General features: G+C 42.6%; 1 protein-coding gene across 10 annotated transcripts in view; it reads left to right on the top strand.

Annotated features, from left to right (window-relative positions):
- The window catches only part of B3GALT1 (beta-1,3-galactosyltransferase 1), a 602,186-nt gene that overhangs the window by 476,128 nt on the left and 105,905 nt on the right, over positions 1-20,153 (top strand). For 4 of the 10 annotated variants that reach the window (XM_067741665.1, XM_067741662.1, XM_067741657.1 and 1 more), the window contains exon 1: positions 12,913-13,139. The exons of the other annotated variants lie outside the window; for them this stretch is intronic. In XM_067741665.1, the coding sequence (XP_067597766.1) occupies positions 13,118-13,139 (22 nt within the window). In that variant the 5' untranslated portion in view covers positions 12,913-13,117. Of the gene's footprint in view, positions 1-12,912; positions 13,140-20,153 lie in introns of those variants that run through there. 10 annotated transcript variants of the gene reach the window in all.

Genomic DNA, 20,153 nt, shown 5'->3' with positions numbered 1-20,153 from the left:
ACTTATCCGTTCTTCTGCCTCAGTTATTCTGCTATTGATCCCATCTAGAGTACTTTTAATTTCATTTATTGTATTGTTCATCGTTGCTTGTTTCATCTTTAGTTCTTCTAGGTCCTTGTTAACTGATTCTTGCATTTTGTCCATTCTATTGTCCATTCTATCTCCAAGATTTCGGATCAACCTTACTATCATTATTTTGAATTCTTTTTCAGGTAGACTGCCTATTTCCTCTTCATTTGTTAGGTCTGATGGGTTTTTATCTTGCTCCTTCATCTGCGGTGTGTTTTTCTGTCTTTTCATTTTGCTTATCTTACTGTGTTTGGGGTCTCCTTTTTTGCAGGCTGAAGGTTCGTAGTTCCTGTTGTTTTTTGTGTCTGTCCCCAGTGGCTAAGGTTGGTTCAGTGGGTTGTGTAGGCTTCCTGGTGGAGGGTACTAGTGCCTGTGTTCTGGTGGATGAGGCTAGATCTTGTCTTTCTGGTGGGCAGGTCCACGTCTGGTGGTGTGTTTTGGGGTGTCTGTAGACTTATTATGATTTTGGGCCGCCTCTCTGCTAATGGGTGGGGTTGTGTTCCTGTCTTGCTAGTTGTTTGGCATAGGATGTCCAGCACTGTAGCTTGCTGGTCGTTGAGTGAAGCTGGGTGCTGGCGTTGAGATGGAGATCTCTCGGAAATTTTTGCTGTTTGATATTATGTGCAGCTGGGAGGTCTCTTGTGGATCAGTGTCCTGAAGTTGGCTCTCCCACCTCAGAGGCACAGCACTGACTCCTGGCTGCAGCACCAAGAGCCTTTCATCCACAGGGCTCCTTAATTTGGGATGATTGGTTGTCTATTCAGGTATTCCACAGATGCAGGGTACATCAAGTTGATTGTGGAGCTTTAATCCGCTGCTTCTGATGCTGCTGGGAGAGATTTCCCTTTCTCTTCTTTGTTCTCACAGCTCCCAGGGGCTCAGCTTTGGATTTAGCCCCGCCTGTGCGTGTAGGTCGCCGGAGGGCGTCTGTTCTTTGCTCAGACAGGACGGGGGTTAAAGGAGCCGCTGATTCGGAGGCTCTGGGTCACTCAGGCCCGGGGGTAGGGAGGGGCACGGAGTGTGGGGCGGGCCTGCGGCGGCAGAGGCCGGCGAGAAGTTGCAGCCTGAGGCGCGCCTGTGCGTTCTCCCGGGGGAGTTGTCCCTGGATCCCGGGACCCTGGCAGTGGCGGGCTGCACAGGCTCCCCGGAAGGGCGTGTGGCCAGTGACCTGTGTTCGCACACAGGCCTCCCGGTGGCGGCAGCAGCGGCCCTAGCGTCTCATGTCTGTCTCTGGGCTCCGCACCTCCAGCCGCGGCTCGCGCCCGTCCCCGGAGCTCTCCCAAGCAGCGTTCCCAATCCCCTCTCCTCGTGCACCAGGAAACAAAGAGGGACGTAAAAGTCTCTTGCCTCTTCGGCAGTTCCAGACTTCTCCCCGGACTCTCTCCCGGCCAGCCGCGGTGCACTAACGCCCCGCAGGCTGTGTTCACGCCGCCAACCTCAGTCCTCTCCCGGCGCTCCGACAAAAGCCGGAGCCTCAGCTCCCAGTCCCGCCCGCCCCGGCGGGCGAGCAGACAAGCCTCTCGGCTGGCGAGTTCCGGTCGGCCCGATCCTCTGCGCTGGAATCTGTCCGCTTTGTCCTCCGCACCCCTGTTGCTGTGCTCCCCTCCGCGGCTCCCAAGCTCCCCCACTCCGCCTCCCGAAGCCTCCACCCGCGAAGGGGCTTCCTAGTGTGTGGACACTTTTCCTCCTTCACAGCTCTCTCCCGCTGGTGCAGGACCCGTCCCTATCCTTTTGTCTCTGTTTAGTTTTTTCTTTTGCCCTACCCAGGTACGTGGGGGGTTTCTTGCCTTTTGGGAGGTCTGAGGTCTTCTGCCAGCGTTCAGTAGATGCTCTGTAGGAGTTGTTCCATGCGTAGATGTATTTCTGGTGTATCTGTGGGGAGGAACGTGATCTCCGCGTCTTACTCTTCCGCCATCTTCCCCTAGTCCAATAGCTTATTTTCTATATTTTTAACTCTGTTTCTGTTTTCCTGTATACATTCATTTGTTTTATTTTTTTAATTTCCACATATAAGTGATATCATATAGTATTTGTCTTTCTTTGACTTATTTCACTAAGCATCTTATTCTCTAGGTCCAACCACATCACTGCAAATAGCAGAATTTTATTCTTTTTATGGCTTATATTCCATTGTGTGTGTGTGTATATATATATATATATATAAAATGTGTGTGTGTGTGTGTATACACACACACACACACACACACACACACACACACATATATACACACCCCATATCTTTTTTTTATCCGTTCCTCTGTTGATTAACACTTGGGTTGCTTCCATATTTTGGCTACTGTAAATAGTGCTGCTATGAACATGTATCTTTTTGAATTAGTGTTATCATTTTCTCCAGATATATACCCAGAAGTGGAATTGCTGGATCACATGGTAGTTCTCTTTTCAGTTTTTTGAGGAACCTGAATACTGTTTTCCATAGTGGCTGCACCAATTTACATTCCCACCAACAGTGTATGAGGTTTCCTTTTCCTCCCCATCCTTGAGAACATTTGTTATTTGTAGATTTTTTGATGACAGCCATTCTGACAAGTGTGAGGTAATCTCTCATTGTGGTTTTGATTTCATTTCTCTAATGATTAGCAATGTTGAGCATCCTTTCATGTGCCTGTTAGCCATCTGTATGTCTTCTTAGGGTACGTATCTATTCAGGTATTCTGCCCATTTTTTGATTGAGTTGTTTGGTTTTTTTTTTATATATTTAGTTGTATGAGCTATTTATATATTTTAGATATTAACCTCTTGTCAGTTATATCGTTTGCAAATATTTCCTCCTATCCTGTAGGTTATCTTTTTTGTTTTCTCAGTGGTTTCCTTTGCTGTGTAAAAGCTTTTAAGTTTAATTAGGCCCCATTTGTTTATTTATTTATTTATTTTTGCCTTAGGAGACAAATCCAAAAAATAATTGCTACAATTTATGTCAAACAGTGTTCTGCCTGTTCTCTTCTAGAAGTTCTGTGGTTTCAGGTCTCACATTTAGGTCTTTAATCCATTTTGAGTTTATCTTTGTATATAGTGTGAAGGAATGTTCTAATCTCATTGTTTTACATGTAACTGTCCAGTTTTCCCAGTGCTACTTATTGAAGAGACTGTCTTTTCTGCATTGTATATTCTTGCCTCCTTTGTCAAAGATTAACTGAACATAAGTGTGTGGGTTTATTTCTGGCTTTCTGTTCTGTTCCATTGATCTATGTGTTTTGATTACTGTAACTTCATAGTATAGTCTGAAGTCTGAGAGTTTGATACCTCCAGCTTTGTTCTTTTTTCTCAAGGTTGCTTTGGCAATTCAGAGTCATATGTGGTTCCGTATGAATTTTATTTGTTCTAGTTCTGTGAAGAAGTGTCATGGGTATTTTGATAAGGATTGGATTAAATCTGTAGATTGCTTTGGGTGTTATGGCCATTTTAACAATATTAATTCTTCCAATGCAAGAGCACAGAATATCATTCCATTTCTTTGTCTCACCTTCAGTTTCCTTCAGCAGTGGTTCATAGTTTTCAAAGTATAGGTCTGTCACTTCCTTGGTTAAGTTTATTCCTAGGTATTTTATTCTTTTTGATGTGATTGTAAATGGGATTGTTTTTTTTACTTTCTCTTTTGGAGAGTTCACTATTGGTGTATAGAAAAGCAACAGATTTCTGTATATTAATCTTTTAACCTGCAACTTTACTGAATTCATTTATTCTAATAGTTTTTTGGTGGAGACTTTAGGGTTTTCTATATAAAGTATCATGTCAGGACTTCCCTGGTGGCACAGTGGTTAAGAATCTGCCTGCCAATGCAGGGGACACGGGTTCAAGCCCTGGTCCAGAAAGATCCCGCATGCCACGGAGCAACTAAGCCCGTGCACCACAACTACTGAGCCTGCACTCTAGGGCCCACGAGCCACAACTACTTTCCATGTGCCACAACTACTGAAGCCCACACGCCTAGAGCCTGTGCTCCACACCAAGAGAAACCACCTCAGTGAGAAGCCCGCGCACCACAACAAAGAGTAGCCCCCCACTCCCCACAACTAGAGAAAGCCCACACTCAGCAATGAGGACCCAACACAGCCAAAAATAAATAAATAAATTTATTTTAAAAAAGGAATCTGCCTGCCAATGCAGGGAACACAGGTTCGAGCCCTGAATTGGGAAGATCCCACTTGCCACGGAGCAGCTAAGCCTGTTCACCACAACTACTGACCCTGCACTCTAGAGCCCATGAGCCACAACTGCTGAGCCTGTGTGCCACAGCTACTGAAGCCCCAGCTCCACAACAAGAGAAGCAACTGCAATGAGGAGCACACCACAACAAAGAGCAGCCTCCGCTTACTGCAACTAGAGGAAGCCCATGCGCAGCAATGAACACCCAATGAAGCCAAAAATAAATAAATAAATAGTTTTAAAAGTATCATATCATATGCAAATGGTGACAGTTTTACTTCTTCCCTTCCAATTTGGTTGCCTTTTATTTCTTTTTTCATGTCTAATTGCTGTGGCTATGACTCCAATATTATGTTAAATAGAAATGACAAGAGTGGGCATCCTTGCCTCGTTCCTGATTTTAGAAGAAAGGCTTTCAGCTTATCACCATTGAGTATGATGTTAGCTGTGGGTTTGTTGTAAATTTCCTTTATTATGTTGAGATATGTTCCCTGTATACCATCTTTGAGAGTTTTTATCATGAATGGATATTGAATTGTGTCAAATGTTTCTTCTGAGGTGATCAGGTGATTTTTATCCCTCCTTTTGTTAATGTGGAATATCACATTGATTGATTTGTGAACATTGAACCAATCTTGCATCCCTGGAATAAACCCAACTTGATCAGGGTGTATGATCCTTTTTGTATATTGTTGGATTTGGTTTGCTAATTTTTTTTTTTTTTTCCGATACGCGGGCCTCTCACTGTTGTGGCCTCTCCCGTTGTGGAGCACAGGCTCTGGACCTGCAGGCTCAGCAGCCATGGCTCACAGGCCTAGCTGCTCCACGGCATGTGGGATCTTCCCAGACAGGGGCACGAACCTGTGTCCCCTGCATCAGGAGGCGGACTCTCAACCACTGCGCCACCAGGGAAGCCCTGGTTTGCTAATATTTTGTTGAGGAGTTTTGCATCTGTATTCATCAAAGCTATTGGCCTGTAATTTTTTTTTTTTTGGTAGTATCTTTGTCTGCTTTTAGTGTCAGGGTGATGGGGGCCTTGTAAAATGAATCTGGGAGTGTTTTGTCCTTTTCAGTTTTTTGGAATAGTTTGAGATAGATAGGTATTAGCTCTTCTTTAAATGTTTGGTAGAATTCTCCTGTGATGCAGTCTGCTCCTAAACTTTTGTTTGCTGGGAGTTTTTGTATTACAGATTCAATTTCACTTCTAGTCATCAGTCTGTTCAAATTATCTGTTTCTTCTTCATTCAGTCTTGGCAGGTTGTGTGTTTCTAGAAATTTGTTCATTTCTTCTAGGTTGTCCAATTTGCTGACATATTACTGTTCATAGCATTCTGTTAGAATTTTTTGTATCTCTATGATATTACTTTTTATTTCTCCTCTTTCATTTCTTATTTTGTTTATTTGTACCCTCTCTCTTTTCTTCTTGGTGGACCTGGCTAATGATTTATCAACTTGCTTATCTTTTTAAAAAACCAACTCTTGCTGTCATTGATATTTTCTATTGTTTCTTTTATCTCCATTTTATTTATTTCCTTTCTGATCTTTATTATTTCCTTCCTTCTGCTGATTTGGGGCTTTGTTTACTTCTTCTTTTTCTAATTACTTTAGGTGGTAGGTTAGATTGTTCATTTGAGTTTTTTTCCTTTCTTGAGGAAGGCCTGTATTGCTGTAAACTTCCCTCTTAGAACTGCTTTTGCTGCATCCCATAGATTTTGGAGTGTCTCAAGGTGTTTTCTAATTTCCTCTTTGTTTTCATCATTGACCCATAGTTTTTTGGGGTTTTTTTAGTAGTATGTTGTTTAGTCTCCATGTGTTTGTTATTTTCCCATTTTTATTTCTGTAATTTGTTTTTTCTTTTATATCATAGAGGTTGGAAAAAATGCTTGCTGTAATTTCTGTCCTCTTAAATTTGTTGAGGCTTGTTTTTGTGTCCCTGCATGTGAACTATCCTGGAGAACATTTCATGTTTAGTTGAAAAGAATGTGTATTCTGCTATTTTTGGATGTAGTGTCCTGTAGATGTCTATTAAGTTCAACTGGTCTGTTGCATCATTTAATCCACTGTTGCCTCATTGATTTTCTGTCTGGATGATCTGTCCATTGATGAAAGTAGAGTGTTAAAGTCCTCTATTATTGGGAATTCCCTGGAAGTCCAGTGGTTAGGACTCCACACTTCCACTACAGGGACCATGGGTTCGATCCCTGGTTGGTGAACTAGGATCCTGCATGCCACATGTATGTTCCTATTCCCATTTTCATAATTGTTTTGGGTTTGTTATTGTAGGTCTTTTCCTTCTCTTGCCTAGAGAAGTTCCTTTAGCATTTGTTGTAAAGCTGGTTTGGTGCTGCTGAATTCTCTCAGCTTTTCCTTGTCTGGAAAGGTTTTAATTCCTCCATCAAATCTGAATGAGATCCTTGCTGGGTAATCTTGGTTGTAGGTTTTTCTCTTTCATCACTTTAAATATGTCCTGCCACTCTCTTCTGGATTGCAGGGTTTCTGCTGAAAGATCAGCTGTTAACCTTATGGGGATTCCCTTTTGTGTTACTTTTTGTTTTTCCCTTGCTGCTTTTAATATTTGTTCATTGTATTTAATTTTTGATAGCTTGAATAATATGTGTCTTGGCATGTTTCTCCTTGGATTTATCCTGTATGGGACTCTCTGTGCTTCCTGGACTTGATTAACTATTTCCTTTCCCATGTTAGGGAAGTTTTCAACTATAATCTCTTCAAATATTTTCTCAGTCCCTTTCTTTATCTCTTCTTCTTCTGGGACCCCTATAATTCAAATGTTGGTGTGTTTAATGTTGTCCCAGAGGTCTCTGAGACTGTCCTCAGTTCTTTTCATTCTTTTTTCTTTATTCTGCTCTGCAGTAGTTATTTCCATTATTTTATCTTCCAGGTCACTTATCCGTTCTTCTGCCTCAGTTATTCTGCTATTGATCCCTTCTAGAGTATTTTTAATTTCATTTATTGTGTTGTTCATCATTGCTTGTTTCCTCTTTAGTTCTTCTAGGTCCTTGTTAAATGTTTCTTGCATTTTCTCTATTCTATTTCCAAGATTTTGGATCATCTTTCCTATCATTTTTCTGAATTCTTTTTCAGATAGACTGCGTATTTCCTCTTCATTTGTTAGGTCTGGTGGGTTTTTACCTTGCTCCTTCATCTGCTGTGTGTTTTTCTGTCTTCTTATTTTGCTTATCTTACTGTGTTTGGGGTCTCCTTTTTGCAGGCTGCAGGTTCATAGTTCCCGTTGTTTTTGGTCTGTCCCCAGTGGCTAAAGTTGATTCAGTGGGTTGTGTAGGCTTCCTGGTGGAGGGGACTAGTGCCTGTGTTCTGGTGGATGAGGCTGGATCTTGTCTTTCTGGTGGGCAGGTCCATGTCCGGTGGTGTGTTTTGGGTTGTCTGTGGCCTTATTGTGATTTTAGGCAGCCTCTGTGCTAATGGGTGGGGTTGTGTTCCTGTCTTGCTAGTTGTTTGGCATAGGGTGTCCAGCACTGTAGCTTGCTGGTCATTGAGTGAAGCTGGGTCTTGGTGTTGAGATGGAGATCTCTGGGAGATTTTTGCCGTCTGATATTACGTGGAGCTGGGAGGTCTCTTGTGGACCATGAAGTTGGCTCTCCCACCTCAGAGGCACAGCACTGACTCCTGGCTGGAGCACCAAGAGCCTTTCATCCACACAGCTCAGAATAAAAGGAAGAGAGAGAAAGAGAGAAAGAAAGAGAGAGAGAGAGAGAGAGAGGGAGAGAGAAAGAGAGGGAGGGAGGGAGGGAGGGAGGGGATAAAGTAAAATAAAATTATTAACATAATAATTATTAAGAAAAAAATTTTTTAAGTAAAAAAAAAAAGACAAATGGACAGAACCCCAGGACAAATGGTGGAAGCAAAGCTATACAGACAAAATCTCACACAGAAGCATATACATACACACTCACAAAAAGAGGAAAAGGGGAAAAAATAATAAATCTTGCTCTCAAAGTCCACCTCCTCAATTTGGGATGATTCGTTGTCTATTCAGGTATTCCACAGATGCAGGGTACATCAAGTTGATTGTGGAGATTTAATCCGCTGCTCCTGAGGCTGCTGGAAGAGATTTCCCTTTCTCTTCTTTGTTCACACAGCTCCTGGGGTTCAGCTTTGGATTTGGCCCCACCTCTGCATGTAGGTCGCCTGAGGGCGTCTGTTCTTCGCTCAGACAGGACGGGGTTAAAGGAGCCACTGATTCGGGGACTGTGGCTCACTCAGGCCGCGGGGAGGGAGGGGTACGGATGCGGGGTGAGCCTGCGGCGGCAGAGGCCAGCATGATGTTGCACCAGCCTGAGGCGCGCCATGCGTTCTCCTGGGGAAGTTGTCCCTGGATCCTGGGACCCTGGCAGTGGCAGGCTGCACAGGCTCCCCGGAAGGGAGGTGTGGATAGTGACCTGTGCTCGCACACAGGCTTCTTGGTGGCAGCAGCAGCAGCCTTAGCATCTCATGCCCGTCTCTGGGGTCCGCGCTTTTAGCCGCGGCTCGTGCCCGTCTCTGGAGCTCCTTTAAGCGGTGCTCTTAATCCCCTCTCCTCGCTCACCGGGAAACAAAGAGGGAAGAAAAAGGCTCTTGCCTCTTCGGCAGCTCCAGACTTTTTCCCGGACTCCCTCCCGGCTAGCCGTGGCGCACTAACCCCTGCAGGCTGTGTTCACGCAGCCAACCCCAGTCCTCTCCCTGGGATCTAAGCTCCGAAGCCCCGAGACTCAGCTCCCAGCCCCGCCCACCCCGGCGGGTGAGCAGACAAGCCTCTCGGGGTGGTGAGTGCTGGTCGGCCCTGATCCTCTGTGCGGGAATCTCTCCGCTGTTCCCTCCGCACCCCTGTGGCTGCGCTCTCCTCCGCGGCTCCGAAGCTTCCCCACTCAGCCATCCGCAGTCTCCGCCCGCGAAGGGCCTTCCTAGTGTGTGGAAACCTTTCCTCCTTCACGGCTCCCTCCCACTGGTGCAGGTCCCATCCCTATTCTTTTGTCTCTGTTTATTCTTTTTTCTTTTGCCCTACCCAGGTACGTGGGGAGTTTCTTGCCTTTTGGGAGGTGAGGTCTTCTGCCAGCGCTCAGTGGGTGTTCTATAGGAGCAGTTCCACGTGTAGATGTATTTCTGATGTATCTGTGGGGAGGAATGAGATCTTTATTAAGTTTCAAAGTTCAGCTAAGAGTCAGTGCAGTAACATGCATTTGAAAACTCACCCTAGTGATTTATTTGATGTGGGATCATCTCCTAAGCCCTCTCAAGTTTTTTTACCATATCTCTAAGAGTGTATACATGACCTAACCCAAGGACAGCACCATATTCTATGAGTGTGTGATTTATTGTTTTCCAAAAAGATCAAAAAAAAAAAATCATGAGTTCAACAAATGCAGCTAAATTCTCCTGCAGTTGAGCAAATTCATTTCTTATTGGCTTTCTTCAAAAATACGTGACTACAGAACTGCTTTTCCACTATTCTTAGCAATGACAGATTGTTCATACACTTCAATTAATAATAATTTGGTAAATAGCCTTGTTGTATCTGTTTGCCAAAGTCAGTATTCCTTGTTGTACATTAATTTAAGATACAGAGCTTCAATTATGAAATTTGTTTTTCAGCTTTTACATATTACATTTAATAGCCCCCAAATTTGTTGTGTCTCTTAAGTCCCCCTTCCCCACAGACTGTAAATCAATTTCATTTTTATTTTATGAAAAAAATTAGATTAACACATACAATCGATCTCAGAAGTGGCATTAAAATGCATGCATTCTGCATATCTAATAATATAATAGCATTCAGATTAAAGAGATATTTCTTTCATTCCCTGTGTTAACAGTCCTCCTTTCCTGTCTTTACCCCTTCCTTCCTGCTTTCCTTTCTTCTCATTTCCGCTCTCACCAAATCCAAAATTATTTGGAGCCACCGTGTTGACATTTTTCCCTTCTATACTGAGTTCAGCAGTGTCAGTGTTAGCATTTGGACTTATATAGAAAATAACTTCTTCATTATTTATGGTAATAATGGGGGACAGCTTTGTGGGAGTGGGTGTTCTCTGCACTTGTAGAGCTGGCAGTCAATATGATGGGATTGGAAGGCTTTCTAACCCTTGATGCCATTCCCAAACTATTAAATTCTACCATTAGCAATTTGATCCTAGGGGTTAGGGCATTGACCCTTATCAAAATGCGAATCCCTCTGAGCCAGAAAATGCCTTAAGCTGCTATCATTGATTAACATCATGTGACTAATTCATATATTGGAATCTTTCCAGCAGAAGTAGGCTGAGAGCAGATTTTGTAAGGAGAGCTAGAGAGGTTCAGTTTGAGAGAGGGTCAGAATGAGATGAGGTCACAGAACATCCAAAGAACAGTAGGAAGCCATTTCAGGCAGAGAGAAAGAACAACTAGAGGTTGAAGAGGCTGAAGAGAAACTCACCTAGTTCCCATTTTTGCCCATCCTTACTCCTAAGTGTGAATATTTTTTTTAATGAAGATAAAAAAATACCCATAAACTTAGAGCAGGGGACACAGTCTCCTGCATAATTTCATTTGGGATTACATTAGGCAAGAATCATGGAGAGTGGGAAGCATCAATAGAAAATAACTTGTAGGTGATCAAAGCATGAAGAAGTGAGGGGTAGGGAGTAGAAAGAGGTTATTTATTGCATTTGCAGGATTTTAGAACACGTATGTAATTCTGATAATGACTATTAAAACTAGACACAAAAACTCGTCAAAAGTCTCATTTTAATCCAATAGTTTAATACTCGTTTCACCAAACTGGAATTTGATATGTTTGCATATGCTTCTTTTTTCTCTTCTCACATTTAGTAAGCATTTCTAGTATCTTTGTTTTTACAAGTTTTATTGCTAGCGTTCTGGGGAATACAATGAAAAACAAAAGAGCTGTCCCCAGGTAGCTACCAAAGCATTACAAAAAAGAAAATTAAGCAATAAATATAGTACAAGGTAGACTATGATGTGAGCTCCTTGGGAAGAACAGAGGAAGCACAATGTGGTATACAGAGGGTGTTAAATAATACTCAATGCTTTGGTTATAAATAACCTATTCAGCCTTTGCTATAAAGATTGGCAGTTGCGGGGTGAGAGTTACTTTCATGCAGATCACCTAAGGCAAGCCACCAGTTATCCATTGAGATGAGGGTTAAAATCCTGGGAATTCATCATTGATGAAAAGAGCTTCTGCTCCCACCTTTGCTAGAAATTCTCAAAGATCCATAAGACTTCAAGGAAGGAAACAAAAATTAAAATATCTCCCTGAAGCTTTTTCTTAGATTATTCCTTCTGGGTCAGAATCCCTCCTTGTCATAGTAGAGTAGCGTTAGGGGTTGGGAAATGCCAAAGTGTTAGAAGTTAGAGCAGGGACTTCTTAAGTTGAGGTAGCAGAAGGCACCACAACTAAAGGAAGGTTAAAAGTGGACAGCTGGGCTTCCCTGGTGGCACAGTGGTTGAGAGTCCGCCTGCCGATGCAGGGGACACGGGTTCGTGCCCCAGTCCGGGAGGATCCCACGTGCCGTGGAGCGGCTGGGCCCATGGCGTGAGCCATGGCCGCTGGGCCTGTGCGTCCGGAGCCTGTGCTCCGCAGCAGGAGAGCCCACAACAGTGAGAAGCCCACGTACCGCAAAAAATTTTTTTTAAAAATTTAAAAAAATGTGGATAGCTATGTGGAAGTTGAACAACTATGATCCAGAATTTCAGAAGGAGAAACTTAATGGACCACAAATTTGAAGGAGCCAGAGGCAGGTATTGAAGTCAGGCTGTGTGGCCAGAGTTCTATAAGTTAGTCACACTGGACCCCACAATAAGTGGCAGTGTTTGTGGCTTACTTTTGTGGAATATATGGTCAAAAGGCCTGAAGTCAAACTTATTGGGCCAGGGGCTGAGTAGATCTTGCCAGCCAAAGCCAGTCTTCCTTGGACAGCATCTCTATCTTTGTGTTCTCACACTGCTTAATAATAAGTGATGAGAATCATTCTTGCTGTCATTTATGCCTCATGCATTTAGTAAGCAACAGCTGTGTTCTAGGTTCCATGCTAAGCGTGCACGGAGAGGCGAGTGGAAAAGTAGGTGATACTTCAGAACCTAGAGTCCAAAGGGCACGTGTAAACCACCAAGAAGCCAGACAGAGCTACGTTGCATGTATTTTTGTGAGGCTGGCCAAGGGCTGGTCTTAGAAGTCTAGCTTCAACATGTAAATAGTCATGATTAAGCTTCCCGCAGAACTCACATGATTAATCATAAAAGTCCTTTGATCACAACCTTCTCATAGACTGATGTACTGTAACATTGACCTTGAAGACACATGCCTTTAAAGGACTGATGAGGGACTTCCCTGGCAGTCCAATGGTTAAGACTTTGCGCTTCCACTTCAGGGAGCCTGGGTTCTACCCCTGGTCAGGGAGCTAAGATCCCACATGCCACGCGGTGTGGCCAAAAATAAATAAATTTTTAAAAAATAAAGGACTGATGAGCAGAAAATAGGTAGGCTCTACTCAGGTAACACTCAGGAAACTTTGGGACTGTCATATTTGTTCTCTTGGACCTACATGTCCCACTGTCCTGCCCATCTGTTCCTTTCACTCAAGATGCCGGAATCCTACACCATGGGCAGGATTTTCACTTCTCAATATAGAACATGCACCTTACCTCATGGTCCAACTGACTTCCTGAGAATAAATCATTGTCCTTGTACTTTGTAAGAGACAGCAAACAATGATTTTGTTGTTGAGGTATATGAGGCTGCATTCATTCGACGACGACATATTTTAATCACCAACAAGTATCCTAAAATTTTGGATTTTAATGCCCTGAAAGATCAACTTTTAATCAGTTATTGATTACAATTTGAGGAGCCTTGTGTCCAGGCTAAATGCAGTGTGACTTATTCTATGGTGAGTAACTCCTGTTCATTTGAAGTCTTGAAGTTGTTTTAAATGCCTTAAACCAAGTTTCTCCAACAGCAGTGTCAGAATTGTGACATTTTTTGCTAGTTTTACAGTGAAAAGGATTCTTTAGAAATGTGTTGAAAGGGACTGTGAGTTCACTCTGAGTCTTTGATTATGTTTAATAGCTTCGCTGTCAGACAGTGAGTCATGATCTTTCTCTTTACAGTTTGTATTTACACCTCCTGGCGTTTGATAAAAGCAATGTAGCAGGCTCTGCCTGTTGACAGTGATGAGTCCTTTATTGTAATCAGTACAGCAGAAAAAATAAAACTTGGCACAATAGGGTGTAAAACCCCTTCCTTCTGCCATTTTAAATGTTAGTAGTTATGTGTGTAACCTTGTAGAAAGACTGCTTTGTGAAACAAAATGTCAGCATATCCAGTCATTCGATTTACATGAGAAATTTTGCTTTCTCTCTATCAGGTTCAGTTTAGCAAATGAAGTTAAGAAAAAAATTTTTTTATCTTCTCTATTTGCAAACCTTGGTGATGTAACCATTTATAAGCATGCCTATGTAATATTTAATGGGAGAAAATCAACGCTAATTCCCTCTCCAGTCCAGTGAGGCTGAATTTGTCTAGCAGTAGGGAGTGATCAGAGTAAATGAACTGCAAACAGAACGCTGACGAAGGAGTGGGATTGCTATTTCTGAATTCCTATTGGACTACAATAATTGTTAATAATTTATCTCAAGTTTGCCTCACTCTAGGCTGCATTTTTTACAGTAATTTCCTCTAGAAGTCTTTGAGTTGAGCTTTGCAGGTTTTCCCCCCACATATGCTAATATCTTTAGTCAGATGTCACTAATTTGAAATAGGTTTTGTCCCTTTTGGTGAAAATAGCTTAGAATTCAACAAAGTAGGTATCTGGGTACCTGGGTTCTAGCCCCTCATGTAGGAGTCTATTTAGGATCCAAACAGAGAGATGAAGTAATGGATGAGTATAAGGTGGAGTTTGGTAAACTTTTTCTATAAAGGGTCAGATAGTAATTATTTTTCGCTTTGTGAGCTATGCAGTCTCTGTCGCAACTACTCAAGTCTGCCAACGTAGCGTGAAAACAGACATAAACAACACATAAATGAATGAGCAATGATCATGGTTGTGTTCAAATATAACTTTATTTAAAACAACAGGGAGCAGCATGGTTTTGGTCTGTGCACCATAGTTTGCTAATCCCTGCTATAAGATTTCAGCCCTCCAGAACCATATTTTGGCACATTACTAAAAATAGCGATCACATAGTTTTCTTTACATGTTCATGTAGAGAAAGTGTTGGGGTTCCTTTAGACACTGCTGAGTTATTTAGAACGTGTCCTAACACCAGCAAACTCTTGCTCTAGGCTTGCAAAACCCAAGGCAACAAGTGCTTGAGTAAAGGGCAGAAAAGGACCAGAAGAGACCTGGGCCAAAGAAGCAGCCGTACCCACCCAGCATGTTTTCCTGGTTATTAATAATGTTGGGTGGAATGCATTGACGTGGGAGTAGAGGAGGGAGTCTGGTCATGCGAGAAGCTTGGACCAGGGACTATTCTTGCCAGTATGATCATTCCAAATCATCCAAGGCCTTAAGGAAGTAGGAGTTATCAAGATAATGGGACCCTAGCCTAGCAGACAATTCAGAGAGGAGAGTCAATCCCAGTAGGGAGAATAGACCACTTGGTAGGCACCACGTTGGACTGGTAGAAGGTATCTGTGTTGGGGGAGCTGATAGAGGTGAAGACGTGGGAGGAAGCAAGGAGTGGTTGATGAGATGTTTAGAAAGTGGAAACTTGTGTTTTCAGCAGCCAACTTAGACACCCAAGTTTTTCTCGGGCAACCTAATTCCCGGAATATCACAAGGTTTAATTAAGGCACCGCTGGAATGTGTGACCGAGTTTCTGACCCACAGGTTGGGTAGATGTCTGCAGATACTACAGCAAAGGCTGGGAAAGGGGATGATCAAGACCCAGGAACTAGGCAGCAGCTGACAGTATGTATGTATGTATGTATGTATTGTGCTCACATAGGACAAAAGCTACGAGGGCCAGAACTGAACTCTTTCATTATAAAGTCTGATTTATACCTCTGTGGGAAAATCAGCCACTATGCCTAACACTGCATTGTTTCATGAGAGTCTTAGCTACTGAAAGTCATATTGTCTAACCCTTTTTTTTTTTTTTTTTTTTGCGCTACGCGGACCTCTCATTGTTGTAGCCTCTCCCGTTGCGGAGCACAGGCTCCGGACGTGCAGGCTCAGCGGCCATGGCTCACAGGCCCAGCCGCTCCACGGCATGTGGGATCTTCCCGGACTGGGGCACGAACCCGTGTCCCCTGCATTGGCAGGCGGACTCTCAACCACTGCGCCACCAGGGAAGCTCTGTCTAACCCCTTTTTTGTGACGCATAAAGAAGTTTTACATTGTCAAAAGATTTCTAAAGATGCAGTGATAATTTCACTTGAATATGGAAGCATTTTCAAGATGAAAAGCGGAAACAAAGAACAGCATAATAGGTATTATGTTCCGTAGACATTTCAAGATGAGTTATTGTACTGTAGGCATTTTTTTAAATACAGAGAACAATGCTTTTAACCTTTATGTGTATATTTAAACACTCATAAAACATTTCTACTTTTTATGACAAAAATTTCAATGTACTAATGTACTTACAAATGAAAGTAAAGAAGAATACCTGATGTTAATTGTATAAACATAAATACATAAAGCACATTGCTTTTGTAGCCGTGAGGAGACCCGTGTATACCATTTGGGTAGGTTTATTCTAAATTTCCCATAAAGCAATATTCTATTTGTTCTTTAATAAAGTGCGGGCTTTGCCATCAGTGGAAAATAATAACCACCGTTTAATTTCGCAATTAGTGGCTTCTCCCTAGATAAGATTTGCCTGAGAGGATAAGTGCATTCCAGTTTTGAGAAATTAACATCTCCTAGATGAACAAACCTCTAAAAAGAAAGTCAAACAAACCTCATCTCAGAACCTCACAAGAGTTGGAAACAACAGGCCTGATACCTCAGTCCCACAGCTCTTTGCCAACCACGTTTGGGGAATTGCTGTGACTGACAGAAGGAGAGAAGCTGAATTTGAGATAAACAGAAGTGAGATGCTTCCTAAGTGAGGCAGGAGAGATGAGATAGCTAAATGCAAGCAGCACTAACTATACTCTGCACTGTTGATTCCCGGGATAAGTCTACATGTGCAAAGTGGGGGCTGGATTGGAGCCATGTTAGAAAATCTACCTACTGGTGGCTCCAGGGCTGATTCTGGAAAAGAACCTTATTCCAGGCAGCCCACTGGCATCAGTGGAGGTCCTACTGCATGCAGAGCATTAGAGAGAGGGGCCATTTCATGGAACCTGAGAACCCAAATGCAACTAGATACTTGAGTTTGAAACTCAGAAATGTGAGTAACACTTTTTTTTTTAATTAATTTAATTTTATTTTATCTTGAAGTTGATTCATTTATTTCTTTATGAAATTTACATTCTCGTGAAAAAGACAGAGTAAAACTCTTTTTTTTTTTTTTTTTTCGGTACACGGGCCTCTCACTGTTGCGGCCTCTCCCGTTGCGGAGCACGGGCTCCAGACGCGCAGGCTCAGCAGCCATGGCTCACGGGCCCAGCCACTTCGCAGCATGTGGGATCTTCCCGGACCGGCGCACGAACCTGCGTCCCCTGCATCAGCAGGCGGACTCTCAACCACTGCGCCACCAGGGAAGCCCCGAGTAGCACTCATTTTAAGTAAGGGGGAAAAAAATAGGGAAACTACAGTGATAGCAAAGGCCACTCACAGTTGTCCAGCCTTGAGGAATACCTAGAGCCATGTCCCTCTGCAGAAACAGCTGATGAGCCCCAAGTCCTTCATTGTGCTCCAGCTGTTGGTCTGAAGCCATGTGAGGCTAAGAGGGTCACTGCCAGCAGGGGAAACCCAACCACACAATCTGCTGTCCGTAAGCCACTCATGTAACCTCCCATTTTCCATGCAGAGAGTTGAGTTCAGACACCAAAAACGGTCTCGTGAAGCTTTTTTCATTTCCAGGAGCGCCTGTGTCTCCACAGAGCCAGCTCTCCTGAGGAGATTCTGAAATGCACTCTGTCCCCACGGTCTCCCTCTGCCCTTCCCAGGAAGATGTGGAAAAGTTCCTTACTCACCAAGTGGTTTGCCTTGATGCCAAACAACTCGCTTGGTAATTGGTTCAATTGTAATAAATTAGCTTAGCCATGATTTTGGAAGAGTTGTAGCTCCATGTTGCAGACCTTCTTCACTCAAACTGCTTCCCACAGACCAACCGGGGGCTCTTAGAGAAGATGAGCTCTTCTGGTTGCTAATCTGAGGGGGAAACCTAGCAGATCGCGTTTACTTAGCCTCTCCATTCAATTTGCCTGTGATAAACTGGGCTCTGCTAGATCTGTGCCTGTTTTATACAATAGGGATAATGGAAATAAAATGAATACTTCAGAACAGAGGCAATAAGGTATTATTATGGCTAATGAAGGAATGATTTGTTTTGAATGTCAACTGCTTAGAGGCAAGGATTTTATAAAAATCAAATAATAAATGGTCACCATATCGGCAATATAAATATTCCCTTATTGATCTTACATGGAAATCAGATTTCGGAGAGAAAAATGCCCAACACACTTCAGAATAGATTCTAGAGCAAGTATCTGTGATGAATTATCAAGTTCCTAACTTGCTGGCATTACATTTTTCGAAGCACCCTGATATTTGATTTATAACTGTTCTTACTTTACTTAGATTTCTAGATTCTATAGGTTACTAAAATTGAAGTGAGTTTCATGAGTCGAAACAATCAGAATAAGGCATTATATAATGCAGTAGTTCTCTTAAGCTTGCACTAGACATACATGGAGAGTTTATTTAAAAGACAGATTCCCAGGACATATCCTCCAGAGACTTTGAGTCAGAAGATCAAGTAGGACCTAGGAATCAGCATTCACACTAAACAGCCAGCGAGTTTCTCTGCTTGTGGCCCTTGATCGTATTTTGAGAAAAACTGCAATAGAGTACATCCTGCTTTTGAATCAGGTTTCACAGGACACCCGTAAGAGGACAGAAAGTTAAGAGGCTTAAGATAGCTGAAATGGAGCTGAGATCAAGCCTCTGGTTCAGAGTAGAGTGCCAAAGGGAGGAAAAAGATAAAAAGGAATTTTTATAGACGGGCCACTCACCTTGCTCCCCTTTTCCTGATCCACACCAAGTGTGCATCTTACAAGAGAACCCAGAATTAATCCCCGCACAGTGCCTAATGCACCCACTGAGTTCAGTAAGCCCTGCCTCTCTGGAATAAAGGCGGGTTTTAGTAAGGAACATTGCAGTTATAAAGACTAGGGCTACTCAATACAAAAAAAAAAGGTAAAAATGTCAATGATAGAAAAGTACTGCCTGCCCTACTAATTATTTTAAAACATCTGGATAGCATAGTTAGTCTACAGTTCATCCAGATGTTTCAGCTTTGTGTACAGAGCCATGCTATGCATTCCAGCTGTCTGTTTTGACATGCATTTCCATGCTTGAACAGTCAGTGTCTGATGAATATATTGTGGGGTGGAGGGGGAAGAGACAGCCTGAAGCCACGCACACACAGTCCCCAGCTTCAAACAGGTCTGTGCCAAATATTGGTTTATTAGATGTTCAGTATTCAGAGCGTGGTTTCCTCTGGAAACCATGTTTCACACAGTGGTTAACTACTCAAGCCAGTCCACAGAAGCCTCTTTAATCCATAACATAGCTAAAGTAGGGAATGGATAAAATTACCCAGTTGAGTTGTAGAAGTTGGATGTCCCCATGAAGCCCTCTGGAAGAGGAGTGGGAGAAGAAGAATTTTTTCTCTTTCCTGGAGTCAAGGATGAGCCTGGGCTACAAGACATACGGCCTCCCTCCCCAGCACTCAGGCAAAACTCACATTCTTAAATGCAGTTTGTCTGAAATAAATGGGCTAAAAAGAAATTTGGACAAATTTGATTGACCAATAGCCCCCTAACTTTCGAGGAGATATTTGTCTTTTAAAAGAGCCTGTTTATTTTTTATTGAATTTCTAATTGTTGAAATGGCAGGCAGTGTAGCATATTAGCTTGCATGAAAATAAAAGAGAAATACTCAGATTCTTTTGGAGAAAGGGAGATTATAGGCAGGTTGAACTTGCCTAGGAATCCTTCTCTAGTCGGTTCCCCAGGGTGCTGCTTCATTTATGCCAACATTTTCTATTTCTTGGCTTCCAAATATTCATATGTTCCAAACGCTATACAATGTGTTTTGAAATAGCCAATATGGAGGCAGTTAGGCCACCCCACTGTGTGTGTGTGTGGTGGGCAGGGTTTGGGTAGAGGCAGAGGGACAAGCATTTGAATCTGTGGATCATTTCTGAGGTGAGTTCTGCCACCACTAAAAAATATATTGGTCTGTATAGACAAATACCTGTGTTGATTGTATATAAATATACTGAGTGTTGATGGTGAATCATGTTAATTAACACAGACCAACACTTCGTGATATGCTACGATCAATACTGTTCTATTATGATATTCATCTCTAATTAATTTTGGCTCAGCAGGATGAAGCTGCAGACTCTGGTTACTCAGGGGATGGCATTTAAAATATGCACTGCTTTACTTGTGGACTAAACTAGTGAATAGCTAATCTTGGGCAGTGGAAGAAATTATTTCACATCACTGCTCTCTGCTGATGTGTTTCCACCAGAGAACCTCTGCAAAGATGGAAAAAAAAAAAAAAATCACTACAAGAGAATTCCAGAGGTGGAAAGAGAAAGAAACCATGTAGATATCTAAGAAAATCTTGGTGCTTGAGTAGAAATCATCCACAAGGACTGACCAATTTACTGGCATTATTGCAGAAGCTGGACACTCATTGCTTTCACTCCATTCTCTTTGTAAGAGAGTATAATCCTTCCTTGAGATGTTTGGAAAGCAGTGTATTGGGGTAATA

Source organism: Pseudorca crassidens, chromosome 6 (genome assembly GCF_039906515.1).
Source record: "Pseudorca crassidens isolate mPseCra1 chromosome 6, mPseCra1.hap1, whole genome shotgun sequence".
Taxonomy (NCBI): domain Eukaryota; kingdom Metazoa; phylum Chordata; class Mammalia; order Artiodactyla; family Delphinidae; genus Pseudorca; species Pseudorca crassidens.
The sequence above is the reverse complement of the archived record's forward strand: the minus strand, read 5'-3'. Positions and strand labels throughout refer to the sequence as shown.